This window comes from Onychomys torridus, chromosome 13 (genome assembly GCF_903995425.1).
Source record: "Onychomys torridus chromosome 13, mOncTor1.1, whole genome shotgun sequence".
In the NCBI taxonomy this organism is placed as follows: Eukaryota; Metazoa; Chordata; class Mammalia; order Rodentia; family Cricetidae; genus Onychomys; species Onychomys torridus.
The window spans coordinates 72,328,743-72,342,759 of NC_050455.1; the positions used below are offsets into that span (position 1 = coordinate 72,328,743).

At 48.9% G+C, this 14,017-nt stretch overlaps 2 protein-coding genes across 2 annotated transcripts in view; one reads left to right on the top strand and one right to left on the bottom strand.

The window, feature by feature from the left end:
• The window catches only part of Tshz1 (teashirt zinc finger homeobox 1), a 71,898-nt gene extending 70,990 nt beyond the window's left edge, over positions 1 to 908 (bottom strand). Inside the window, exon 1 of the mRNA XM_036204978.1 lies at positions 1 to 908. This exon is cut by the window's left edge and continues 212 nt beyond it. The gene's annotated coding sequence lies outside the window, so the exon portion shown is untranslated.
• A 1,557-nt stretch (positions 909 to 2,465) lies between these two features.
• On the top strand, positions 2,466 to 9,652 carry Zadh2 (zinc binding alcohol dehydrogenase domain containing 2). The gene is made up of 2 exons (XM_036204963.1): positions 2,466 to 2,787; positions 8,579 to 9,652. Exons 1-2 carry the CDS (start codon positions 2,579 to 2,581, stop codon positions 9,501 to 9,503), a joined length of 1,134 nt encoding a protein of 377 aa, XP_036060856.1. The 5' UTR covers positions 2,466 to 2,578; the 3' UTR covers positions 9,504 to 9,652.
• Positions 9,653 to 14,017: the final 4,365 nt, after the last annotated feature.

The following is a 14,017-nucleotide window of genomic DNA, read 5'->3' on the forward strand; positions in this document are numbered from 1 at the left end:
TGGACCGCCGCGCCCGGGCCGCTCAGCTGGCGGCGGCGGCGGCCGCGCGGGCCGCTCCCGGGCCGCCGGGCTGCGGGCGGAGCGCGCGGGGCCTGGGCGCCGAGCCCGGAGTCATCCCCGGCGCGGGCCGCGGGCGCAGCGGCGGGCGCTCGGAAGGCCGGCCCGCGGCCCGCGCTCCATGCCGCTGGCGCTGTACTGGGCGGGCGCTGTCCGGGCGCCGCCGGGCGCTCCCGCGCCTTCCTGGGCGAGCCGCGAGTCTCCGCGCGCAACTTTCTCGGCCCCTCTCTGCTGGCGGTGGGGGTCGCGGCGGGCGCTGCTAGTGCGCGGGTCGCAGCTCTCTCATTGTGCGCCAGCGAGGCCGACCGGCTGTCCTTTCCTCCCCGTACTTAGTCTAGGAGGAAGAAAGCAAACAAGACAGGAGTGAAGCCCCCGTACATACATGCGCCGGGGGAGATGTCAGCGCTGCTCCACCTTCCAAACAGTCACAGATCAAACAGTGTCACCCGCTGGAGCGCCACTTCGTGCCCCGCGCTGCCCCCGGGGGGCCTGGCCGCCAGGATCGCCGCTTCTTCCGAGGAGAAATCTAATGCAAACACATTTTGATCGTGGATTTTTGGCCGGTCTTGATCTTCCAACAGAATTTTTTTTTTTCGAAAAACACACAAAAAAACCCACACACACCCTCCAAAAAAATAAGCCAACAACAACCCGGAGAGTGTGCACCGAGGGGGTGAAGAACGGACATTCACTGGGTGGGCGAGATGAGCGTGTACTGTCCCCCCCAAACTCCTGGGAGAGAGGAGATGCGCTCTCCCTCTCTCCTCTTTTCAGTGAAATATAACACACATTCGGATCGCAGAGCTTTCAGACAGTCTCAACTGATAGACAGACACATCGAGCTGCTTTCCTGCCTCACTTTTTACTCCTCCTCCTCTCGCCAACGTCACCCTGACAATTACAAATAGGTCTCACACAAACCATACCTGTCAATCTTTTTAATTGCTTTGTTTTCTTTTATTTTTTTTCGGAGCTAAACAATATGACACAGAAAAAGAAATCTTAATACAGCATAACATAAAAGATTGCACGTTGCAGAAAGACATTTAGGGGGCTGTGTTGTAATGCACTGGCTGAGCTCGGGCGGAACCCATGAGTCCTAAGTCTAGTTAGGCAGACATCAGTTCCTGCAGATTCTTAAACCTGTTAGTTCCCCTCCCCCGCGTGTACATGAATACACACGCGCCCACGTGGATCTGAACCACTCTTGGGTGAAGCACGTCCTACATTTGAGAAAAAAAATACCTGTTTCACTTCTGCACTCTTAGTCTGGGGGTAGATTTGGTTAGTGAAGGACGGTGTGGCTTTTGGCTTTTGTATTTCTGCAATTCACAGGTTAAGTGGAAAACAGCAGTTATTTTTAAATTAAAATGCACACCTAAAATATAAACTTAAAATGGACTTAGCTCATCATAAAATGACCGGAAATATTTAATGTGGCCCCTATTTTTAAAAAAGGTGAATTATTTGGTCAATGGACACAATTAGCTTAAAAATTGGCACGATAGAAAGACAGATCTTTCTAGAGGAGTGAGAAAACGAAGTCTTCATAGATCATTATCAAGTCTCCAATTCCACTAAACCCCTCCGCGGCCCCACCTAGAACTTTAAAATGCTTCTGCGCTTTGGGAATTCGGCCATGTAGTTCTCTGTATGTGTGTTCTCTCCCAATGGGAAAGCTGTAACAGTATTGTGGAGCTACTTAAAACATCCATGGAAAAACACGAAATCTAGGCCAAGATAAATAAAATGGCTTAGTTCGTGCAAGTTGCACGGGACAGACTGAGAGAGCATAGGCGCGAGCGACGCGCTAGGAGCACCGGAGGCCTAGGCCGGGATGCATGGTGCACTAAGCGCCCTCGGCCAGCAGGAAGGTGCTGGTGCGCGTGCACCAGCCGCCGGGTTCCCCGCCCGGCCCAGGCCCGGGACCCGGCCGTGCCCTGCCGCCCCGGCCGCGCTCGGGGTTGATTCGTACCACCTTGCAAGGAAGTGAACGCTTCGCACGGGAAGGGGAGGCGCCTGCGCCGGCCGCCGGCCGCCGTGCCGCTCGGGGACGTTTAGGCTACGGCGGCGGCGATCGCTAGGGCGCTGGCCCTCTAGCTTGGCGCCCCCCGCCCCCGGTGGAGGAATCAAATCCTGTCGCAGAGCGTGGGGAGGGTGGGGATATCCGGGGCCTCTCCCGCGCCCGGAGGAAAGGGGAGGGCGGAGGAGATCCTAGGCCAGTGTGAGCCGAACGGATTCAAACCAAAACAAAAAGATTAAAGGAGCAGCGGCTGCGGCTGCAGCGGGGCCGGGCAGGGATCCTGGGGTGGCGCGCCCGGGTTCCGCGGGGGCTGCGGGCCCGGAGGGCGGGGGCGGGAGCGGGAGCCAAGCGGTGAGGGGAGGGCGGGAGCCTAGGGGAGGGCGCGGGCCGGAGGAGGGGCGGGCCCGCCCGCGCGGAGCCGAGCGGAGCCAAGCGGCCGAGGCTGGGCGCGACCCGGGCCAGCGTAGGCGCAGGAGCGGGCGGAGCCGATCGCGGGCTATGCTGAGGCTGACGGCCGCCGGGGCCCGAGCCATCGTGGACATGTCGTACGCCCGTCACTTCCTGGACTTCCAGGGCTCCGCCATCCCCCCAGCCATGCAGAAGCTGGTGGTGACCCGGCTGAGCCCTAACTTCCGCGAGGCCGTCACCCTGCGCCGGGACTGCCCAGTGCCGCTCCCCGGGGACGGAGACCTCCTCGTCCGGAACCGGTGAGCCCGGCGCGCGACCCCGTCCCGGTCCCCGTCCCGCGCAGCTGGGCTCTGGCTGTCCCGGGTCGCCCTGCCCACACTGCGGCGCGCGCTTGGGCGCACAGCCTGACTTTGCGAGATCCCGGGAAGTTGAACCCGCCGCCATCTGGCGAATGCGAATGTAATGTGACTTGCTGGTGTGAATACCCGATGCCACCAAACGTCCTCGTATCTGGGGGTTATTTTAATTTGGGATTCCTCCCTCCCCCAGCCGTCCCTCCTCCCCCTCCCGCTCCCTAAATAAAAACGACGGGACCCAGAAAGGGAGGCTCCCCACCCGGCCCACCCGTGCGCACCCACGGTTCCTGCGTTGCTATAATTTTTAGTGGAGCAGCAACAGCCTGGACACACACTGCGACGTTTAGGTAAACGTGCTTTGGAAGAAGGGGGCCCTTGTTCGGTTTGCTTTTTTTTTCCTGTCCCCTGCATCTCATATTGGCAGAGCCTGTCCTTGGGTGTGTTGGTGTGCACCTAGTCTGTGTGTTGTCAATGCCATTTGCCTGTGCTGTGTCCCCTGAGTGCAAAGCGGGGCGTGCACCAGCAAGCTGGGCCAATGTTGGGCGGGGGCATGGCTGCATTTACCCGAATGCATTGCAGACATTTGGGTGGCACACTGGTTGTTGCCAGACTTGACCGTTCTACCTGATCCTTCCCACCTTAATGATTTTCCACATCGCTAATCTTTAGTAAGTGGCGAAGCAGAAGTGTAAGACTTCACCGTGCTCAGTCCAGACCATACCACACTGAGGTCTGCTGAGAGCGCCTTCTCACTACCCGACTGTCAGGAGGGGGTTCTCCTCTGTGCCCTTTCACCTGCTGGGTTCCATTCGAAGATCCCAGCTTGATGTGCTGGAAGCTAGATAAAATTACGGAAGGGAGAAGTTCTGATTGTATCCAAGCTGTAAACTCTGTACCAGAAAGTTTTGTTGTTGTTGTTGTTTGGTTTTTTTGTTTTGTTTTGTTTTTTGTCCCCTGGATGGTCTTAAGTGACGAAACTTACCTACCTACCCAAGTAACTGGGTGCAAAGATTGTTAGTTCAACCAGTCCAGTTTAAAGATTGCTGTCAACTTTCCAAATAAGACTGTAGGAATGAAGAGTGCTGATTTTGAAACTTTTGGAAACCTGTTGGAACGTTGGCGTTTGAGTGTGGGTGGGATTGTGCGTGGGTGGAGAGTGCCTTAAAGGGTAATGCGTGGATGTCCTTAACGTGCTTGCTGTGGCTGCTCCTGGGGCAGAGGAGTGTTTCATTGTGTGATGAAATGCTGAGTCTGTGGAGGATAAAAATTTGAGCCCTGCCAACCTAAAAGGGGCTTGGGCTTGTGTTCACATAGAACATCCAGAGCACACCAGTGATTTGTTCAAAGTGGAGGTGAGGATAGACTGAATACCTTTCCAAGCAAACTTCATGGGAGATTAAAAAAAAAAAAAAAAAGTTCCACGGCGGGCTTTCATTTTCTTTTATTGTTGTGATTTATATAGTGTTGACTGTAAACACTAATAAACACACACAATTGCTTACATAAAATCCCTCGTTGAAACAGGTGTGAAATGTGGAGGGGGTGCCATAGGGGGACAGGCTGAGAGGAGGTGTGAAGTAGAGAAGCCCGGGGGGGGGGGGGGGGGGGGGGGGGGGAGGCTGGGGGCTGTCGACTCTGCTTTGCTGGTCTGGGGGCCTCTCACCCTTGAGTTTATTGAAGTCTCAGAGATCTTCCTCACCGCTCTCCCTCAATGCTTATTCAATCTAGTGGGCTCCCTTTCCGCTTCTCCAAAGGTCTGGCTGCAGCGCTCCTGGATGCCCAGGGTCATCTTGGTTGGTCTGGAATTGTGTGTTCCTTCGGGTCGTAGTAGAGTAGACTTCCATTTTGGAAAATCCAGCTGTTGGTGTCGTTTTTGCTCTATTTTGCTTCCATGTCTGCCAAGAAATCCTTTGATACAAGTGCTTTATATGAGCAACTTGACTTCTAACTTCTACCTTGAATCCACAACTGGGGGAAAAATTAAGCCAGTTTGTGAGTTGGAAGCAAGCGGAATCTTTGCCTCACTAGACACTGTTCTGTAACAGAGTCTGCCAACTCAACTGAAGGCAGATCTTTTATTCTTATGAACACTGTCAATGTTCTTCCCGGTTTCATTTTATTTTGAGGAGCAGAGTTTAATAATTAACCGCAAGTTAGTTCATTTGAATCCAGGGCCAATAGCCTCCTAAGTAGTGCTAATTGAACCGCATTTTTATTCGGAAGGCTCCTCATTTTTAGCATAACAAAATCTCCCCTGGAATGGGTTAAGCCCAAATTCATTTCTTTGGAAGGATGTTTGGAGCTTTTAATTGTGCTCAGTCCTCTGACTTTTTCTTCCAGTAAACTATTTCCACACCTAATTCCAGTTAGCAAAACACAATCATTCACAAGAAGGGCAGCACATGCAAACTAGATGTGGGTTTAGGAGAGTAAAGTTTGCAGCTAAGGAAAAGTGTGTAGAGGGGTGCACAGAACCCCTCTTGAGTCAGTAATTGATGTCCTTTAACAGCCATCACCTTGCTGCCTCACACATCCACAGGGCAACTCCGGTTCTCCCCTCCGCTCAGCCCTCAGAAAAGGAAAAAAGACCGATACCCATGGTCGAGTCCTTTTTGTCCTTTTTGTGAGAATGACAGATTTTTTTTTCCTTTCCAAATATTCCTAACGATTTTCTGCTGAAGTGTAAGATAATGCAAAGTTTGTAGAAATGGCAGTGAGTAGTGGGGGAGGGGAGGCGGTGTGATAAACGGTTTGTTGCTCACGGGAGGGTAAAATATTTCTGCTCACTCTCCAAGCCGAGATTCTCCACCCCACCCCTTAACTTTTCCTTCTTCTCCTTCTTCTGTTTTTTGTTGGTTTGTTTTCCAAGGAAAGTCTGGTTTGGACAACGTTGTCTCCCAGTTTTCAAGCTTTTCCTGTGATCCAAGTTTTCCTGTTTGGTGTTTGTTCGAAGGAAAGCCCCCCTCCCCATCCCTGTCGCTTCTACAATGAACGTACTAGGCACTCAACACTTTCTAGTATAAATAACCAAGTGGCTTTGGAAGGGTATATATTTGGGAAACGCCTGCTGTGGTTCCATTAAATTTTCGTGGGGTGCCTGGACTTCGGATTTCACTCCTCTGGTTGCCGGGGCTCCTGCAGTCATTACTGGCACACAATATCAATTGAAGGAGACGGGAAGGTCTCCAAGGGCGCCAGCGCATCTTTCCTGATTTGGGGTTTTTTGTTTTTTGTTGTTTTTTTTTTTCCTGTGGCTCGCCTTCCTTTCTTCCTTCCTTGACCTTCCTTTCTACCTTCCTTGACCTGGTGGTCCCTCTTTCCCTTTGAGCCCGCTGCCCTTGAACTTGTTTCTTGAGAAAGGGAAGGCTTGCACAGCTTCTAATAAAGCCCAGGTAAGGACAAGGTGCGTCCAAGGCGGTGGCGGGGCTCCACCACCTCGGACTGGACTGCCGCAGTGCCAGAACTAGGTACCAGGTAGAAACAGGGATCCCGGCGCCATGGACCAAGAGACGTTGGAGAGAGCACGGGGACCAGAAGACAAGCTATAGGCAATCTCTCTGACGAGAGATTGAAATTGGTTGCAAATGGAGGTACATGCGGTCAAGGTCACGAGCTGGCGAGTTTTGCTCTGCGTGGCTTTCTTGGGATTCGGGAAGAGCATGTCCGTGGGACCCGGAAACCAGGCAGCCAGCCACATCTTGCTCAGGGACGTGAGGTGGTGGGGATGGAAAGGCCGCGATTCCCAGCAGTGACCCGCCGCGAAGCACCCCAGAGTGGTGCTTTCTGGGCAGGGTGCCTCAGGGCAGATGCCAGCGGGTAGAGACTCTGGGGCCTGCGGGTCAGCACCATCTCACCAGTGCCCGCTAGTGCTGATGGGCACAGTGACCGCTGGGGTGTTTCCAGCCCAAGCCTCTACTGGCCATCAGCAACCAGTCCAGCTCCAGCTGAGCCACACAGTCACCCCTCCAAACTTGGCCTCAGCTGCCCCCTCCATCAGTGTGCCCTGCTAGGTCTCCACCTCTTCCAGGGAAAAGGCAAATTGCCTGGGGCAGGAGGGACTTTGCATCTCTGCCCTGCGGGGATCCTACTCACCCCACCCACTGGGCCGCAGCACTGGCTGTCCCCAGCTTCCCTAGGAATCCTAGTCAGGGCTCTCCTGAGGGAAAGCGGATGCTACCGACCTTGAGATGCCAAATGAGGGCAGTCTGGAGGGGAACGGGAAGGGTTAACTTCGAATAGAGGATGGACTGGCAATTGGTCCCTGTTCCTCCGCCCTAAGATCACTTCCACCCTGGCGGCCTTCTCTCCTGGAGGTGGCTTTTCCAGAGAGGAGGTATCCTGGCTCTGGACATCCAGAATCAAGATCTAGGGAGCTAGCTAGCCCTTTTCAGAAAGGTCAGAGCTGGAGAACCGTGTAAATTTAAAGGGAAATCGATACGATGCTGATCCAACCCCTTTCCCAAAAAATAGAATATTGGCATTTCGGTATTGAAACTAATTTCCCCCACTTTTCATTATTGGGCTTTATCTGTGAGTACAGAAAACATAATTTACAGAGTTACTGGAGCCATGGTAAGCTGACTTCCGAGAGCAACTTGGCGGAAGAAACTGTTCCCAGCTTTCTTATTAAGATCTTTCTTTATGGTAGAATACTTGTGAGGAACCATTTGGAAGTCTAAGGCATTGGCTATGATAATAGTGAAAGTGTGCCCCTACCCAGGACAGTTTAGGTTCATAAATTAAACGTGAATACTTTTCATTTCTCTCCTGCCATCTTTTTACTTTCTTATGGGAGGAAATGGCAATTTGGGGGTCCTTCTGTGTTAGAGTTCCCTCTTGACATCTTAGAAGATGGCTACCACTGGCCTGTGGAGATATTTTTGTTATGAGGTATACTGGGGTACAAAGAAAAGCTGGTAAAATACCGGCCTCACAGTTAATGTGAGCCTGGATACCGAAATGAAAGCAGTCATCTGCTATTAATCAGGCTGGGTCTCTGCCTCTTGTTGAGAAAAATACAGTGAGAGCTGGCTTCCCTTTTCATCTGCAAAGGCTGTAAATGCCGAATGCTGCATAAAAATCATTCTCCCCAGTTTTTGTTCAATTAATCAAAATGAGTATGTTCATGCTGGGCATAGTTACATCAGAGAGAAAATTTGCTTCGTGTTTCAAACAGCCGGGGCAGTAACATGTCGCATGGATGACCTTGTGTGTCCATCAATCTTTAATAATATCATTGTCATTATTATGATTATCCGAAGTGTTAAATTGTTGCCAGAATCGATACAAGTGTGTTTCTTCGGGTGTATTTTATCCCACTGCTGTTTTTAACATCTCTGTTAAGAGACCAATTAATTTCCAACTCAGAGCTCCAGTGAACTTTGGGTATGGTGAGGGCTTCCTGTCTTTTTTTTTTTTTTTTTCCTCATTTCGCCTTTTAAAGAGGACAGAAGTAAGTGGCACAGGAAATACAAATACATCACTTGCTGATTAAAGTAATATGAAATTATCCCTAAACTATAAAAGAATAAAATCCGCCCAAACTCGAGTTAATACATGTTTGAATTCTTTTTTCCAGCTAAGCAGCAGGAATTATTCTCCTGAATTCTGTCAAGTCCTATAGTTTAGGAGCTCTTTCATTCTTACTGGGATTAGAAAGGCCTGTTCCCTCTAAGCGGAATATGAAACTCTTTAACAAAAAAGAATCTTGATACATCTGTTTGTTTTCTTCTAGATTCGTTGGTGTTAACGCATCTGACATCAACTATTCTGCTGGCCGTTATGATCCATCCATGAAGCCCCCCTTTGACATAGGTTTTGAAGGGATTGGGGAGGTAGTGGCCTTGGGCCTCTCTGCTAGCGCTAGGTACACAGTGGGCCAGGCTGTGGCTTATGTGGCTCCTGGTTCCTTTGCTGAGTATACAGTGGTGCCTGCTAGCATTGCCACTCCCGTGCCTTCAGTGAAACCTGAGTATCTCGCTCTGCTGGTTAGCGGCACCACTGCATACATCAGCCTGCAAGAGCTCGGAGAGCTGGCAGAAGGGAAGAAAGTTTTGGTTACCGCAGCTGCTGGGGGGACAGGCCAGTTTGCCGTGCAGCTTGCAAAGATAGCCAAGTGCCATGTCATTGGAACCTGCTCGTCGGATGAAAAGTTAGCTTTTCTGAAATCCATTGGGTGTGATCGCCCCATCAACTACAAAGCAGAGCCTGTGGAGACAGTTCTGAAGCGGGAGTACCCTAAAGGTGTCGATGTAGTCTACGAGTCTGTTGGGGGAGCCATGTTTGACCTGGCAGTGGATGCCTTAGCCACCAAAGGGCGTCTGATGGTAATTGGGTTTATCTCTGGCTACCAAAGCCCTTCAGGACTTTCACCAGTAAGAGCAGGAGCTCTGCCAGCCAAGCTCCTGAAGAAGTCTGCCAGTCTCCGGGGGTTCTTTCTGAACCACTATTTATCCAAGTACCAGGCCGCCATGGAACACTTGCTGGAGCTGTATGCTCATGGGGAAATGGTCTGTGAGGTGGACCTGGGAAACCTGGCTCCAGAGGGGAGGTTCATCGGCCTGGACTCTATATTCAGGGCTGTTGACTATATGTACACTGGGAAAAATATTGGGAAACTTGTCGTGGAATTACCTCACAGTGTCAGCAGTAAGCTATGACATCAATGACAAAGCAAAGGAACGCTCCATGCCTTAGGATGAACATAGTATTTCTTGAAACAAAAGTATAGTGCTAATGAGTTCTGCTCCCCGCTTTCCTTGGGGGTAAAAATAACGTGCCTCAATAAAAGTTCTCTCTATAGCTAAGAGGTAAAATGTTTACATTTGATTCTTTAGTCATGGATGGTCTCATTCCAGATTTTATTGTTCCAGGGAAGTAGATTAATTCCTGATGCGGGACCTGATCGAGTCAGTATGTCCTCAGCCTGATGAGTTTTTTAAATCAGTCTTCAGATAGTTCACCAAGTCTCCTTTGCTTTGGAAGCTCTTGTGTTAATAGGCACTTCACAGGTGAGCAGTTAGTTTGGGTCAGCCTGGCATTCTCACAGTCCATATGCTTAGCAAGGAGCCCCAACTATCTAAATAGACATTTGGGAGAGAATTCTCCAAATTTAATCCTGTTAAGTGATTCAGCAAACAGATATGTCTTAATGACGCAGCTGCCATTTGGTGACTTGAATTCACATCCTGGTAAGATTCCCTGTGAAGAAAATGTTCCTGTTCCAAGAAGAAATTACTCTTAGAAACAGGGTGGGTTTTGGGAAAGAAAGCTATGGTTTAGGGAGACTGTGAAAAACTACTGTGTATAGAGGAAGGAGACAATTCTGTACTACCTCCCCAGGAGAGGCTCAGGTAAACAGTAACAGGGATCACAGAAGGGGGGCTCACCCTAGCATGTGAAAGGTGAAAAACAGCTCACTTCCTGTCCCCAAACACGGTAGGCACCCAGGTCTTCTAAAATCATAACTGTTTGCTTCTCCTCAAAGGCTTGACGTGGAAGGCTTGGTCTCTGGTTGGGGAACGGCAGTCAGGTACCCGTGTTCCCATTTTGCTTCTCAGTGTGGAGAGAAATGAGCCACATGCTCAATACAGTCCTGTTCATCACCTGCACACTGCTGCTGCTGCTCTTCAAATTGCACCGTAGCTGATCTGCCTGCCCTCACCTTCGGTGGCCAAAGGCTGCCTGCCACTTTTGTCATGGAACCCAAACCCCACAGTGCCTTTCTAATCGAAGGTGAAGCCTGTCAGATTATTTTTCAGTCTTGGGTTTCAGTACATCAAACGTGCCCAATACATGGGAATGCAATTAAGAGTGCTTTGTGAAAGTTGGGGGCCAGATTTAATTCCTTCCTTGCATCTAAGGAGCAGACAGATCCTGTTTCTGAGTAGCTGTTAGTATCTATTTTACAAGATTTACTCATTTCCAGGTACCTAATGTAGCTGCTAGCATGCATGCACAACAATACAATTTATATGGTAAATGGAACCAAATAATGGCTTCACTGAATGTTATGGCCGCACTGAAGGGAAATGTCACGGTAAATAGCTGCCGAATTATGGATCATGCCGAAGTGTCAGAACCGCACTAAAGACAAATCGCACTAGAGGCTATTGCCACTGTGACGCTTTTGAGTTATGAAGAAGAGTATCAGCCTGACGCGGGGCTCTTTGTGTCCTCGCCATAGCAAAGGGCTGCCGGTGCAGGGAACAAGAAAGGCTCATCCAATGTGGAGCCTAGTTATTAATCTGCCCCTTTCAGACCTAGCCACTGTAGCAGGAGAGACTTTGCCGGCTCTTCCATATACAAACATAACAAACGGGGAGGGCGGGCAGGTTTTTATGAATGTTAGTGTGCTCAGGAAATGACTGGTAATGGAAAAATGTTGTAATAAAATAATCTAATCAAAGACTATTATTAAATTTAACGTAGTATATGTCTGAAAGGCTCAGTTGCTTCCTATGCAGATAGATGTGTGAAGTCTCAGTGATAATGCACTCTCCCTCTGAAAAGGCTGGAGGACTGAGGACATTACCAACTAAATTGCCTCTTCTAAACTGAAGTGAGTCCCGGTTTCCTTCATTTTAATGGGAGGGTAATAAAGATGAAAGACCAACATTTTATCTGATGGATCCCTTAAGCTATGGAATAAAAATGTATTATGTTTTGAGGGAATATACTAAATTCAGCTATGTAAAAGTAAAATTCAAACACCCAGGTTTAAAATAAAACAACATTTAAAAAAAGAAGAAACATGTCTTTCTGTCCCCAAACAGAGAAACTATGGTACACACTGTTTTCATTTATTCTTAGAAAACAAGCATGAATGATTCTGCCCATTCCAATAATCCCAAAAATACGTTCAAAAGTTTTTTGTAATTCATTTGAAAACTGATTTTTAAATGTGGGGTTATAATAGCACATTAGTTTGGTCCTCTCAGGTTGTTGTCCAGGTCCAGTCACTAAAGGGAGGAGAGATGGTGTGAGGGTCCACAATGGACCACATCACGAAAAGTTCATTCCTAATTCAGGGTCATTGTCAGCTTTGCTCTCGGGAAGACTTGGGGGCAGAGCAGTGATGTGGGATAAATCAATCCTCAGTTCCTGGTGTAAGGTCATTGGCCCAGCAGGGAAGAAGGCATTGCCCCCTGAGAAGATACCTCTAGGATACCTTAGTGTTTGGTCAGGAGTTCTGAAAAGTCAGCTGCTCCCCCTTCTAACCTGTTTTGAATGCACAGAAGCACAGACAATATAATTTCTGGTCCTTTTCACAATGACTACAGATTACTGATTGATTTCAGCACTAAACAACAACAACAAAAAATCTAGGAAATGGTTTGCAAAGAGAGATCGGTTCTATGTGTTGTTATTGTTTGACTGCACCAGAATGGAGTCTATCAGGAATAGAACAGAGCCTCTGTAGATGGTCATTAGTATTTCCTTCAGTATTTATCCAATGCAAGGGTGTGAGACGTAGCTGCGGCTTATTAAAGTGAAACCCTATGCTGTGTGTAGAGGAGTGCCATAGCTAATGAGGCCAGAGGGTCCCAGCACCAGGAAAACCTCCTTTTCGTCCCCGCCACAAGATGCTGGAAACTTGACAGATGATATCATTTAAGACACTGCCTGCCTCAGGGACTTGCTTCTTGGCTTCCTGTTTTGGGCTTTTATTTGGGTAACATTTATAATGGCCACCTGACTTGTACCTGTAATGTTTTAACCCCTTGTGGAACTTACAGGCTGCATAAATTTACCAGTCAAGGTTCCCTTTAAAATGAGGCTTTGTGCAAAGCACCAAAATACTTTTCTTGATGATTTTACCACATGTTCATGTGGGGTAAATACCGTATTTCAGATCCTATGAAGTCAGACCAGCAATGTGCAGCTTTCAGAATAAATTTGATAAGACTTAGGACTGTCCACTTGGAATGCTAATTTCCGGAGCTCTACAAATTTTATGGGACTGCTCACATGCAAAATGGCCTGATTTGATGAATGTATACTTACTCATCTATAATTCCCATACACTTAAAAATATTATACTTATAATATTCATTTAAAATGTATATGCAAACTATTAATTTTCAGTTGGGGGTTTTGTTTGAGGATTTTCTGTTCTGTTTTGGTTTTTATTTGGACAGCTTCTATAACCAGTTCTCCCACACTGGCCTAGAATCCAGTACTTAAGACCACAGCACAGAAGCTATAGTGCAGAGCTCAGTAGTCAATAGCCCAACACTGCTGGAATTCTGTGTTGTCAAGCCTTTTAACACCACACTGTTTCAACACAGAAGGAGGAATATTCACTGTGCGAACCTTACTACTGTTACCTTGAGCAGTCTAGGAGAGGTTGCTCCCACCCCTGCCCCCTAAAAAAAAAAAAAAAACCCATAATACACAACACAAAATAATGTCTTACCGGTGTATGTCAGTTCAAGAAGTTCTTGTAGCAAAGAGCTGATATGAAAAAAAAAAAGAAAGAAAAAGTCAAGCAAGGTGCATATTTTGATTATGTAAGCCTGGAGTTTCTGTTTAATTCTTCGCCGTGACCCAGCAGCCAGTGAGGCATGCCCGGCGTAAGTGCCAGGCAGTGTTTATTTGGATAAGCTGGCTTTGCCCTTTGTAGGCTCTCTCTTCTGTTTGGTCCCCCATCCCAGGAGGTATGGATGAACTGAGGAAGCATATCCTGGGTCCCACAAGCAGTAGGGTAAGTGCTGTACAGAGGACAGTTTGGGGGAAAACCAATATGTTCTTCATGTGTGCTGAGAAGCCCTGAGCCAGAAGTCTGGAGATCTGAATAGCCCCCCAAAGGAAGTGCTTCCGTCAAAGTATCTTTCTGCCAACACAAAATTAAAATAATAATTAGAACATACCCTGCTGCTGGGTGGCAGCATCCAGTACAAAAGACAGATCTGTGCTAAGGGCTCAGAAGAGAGTCTGATGACATTGCCTGCTGACGTGGGGCCACCCTCTAAGCACACACAGCAGCTGGGGTCACAGTGATGGTGCCCCGCAGTTTCTTTGGTCACTGGAAGGTGAAGAAATATGGAGGTGATGCAGCATGTCCACTCACTTGAAAGCACGTGACCTAGGACCCTGTATGCCAACCCCCACGTGCCTTGCAGGCCCACAGGTGTCCCTTCCAGCAGAAACACAGACCTGGGCAGTGTATCTT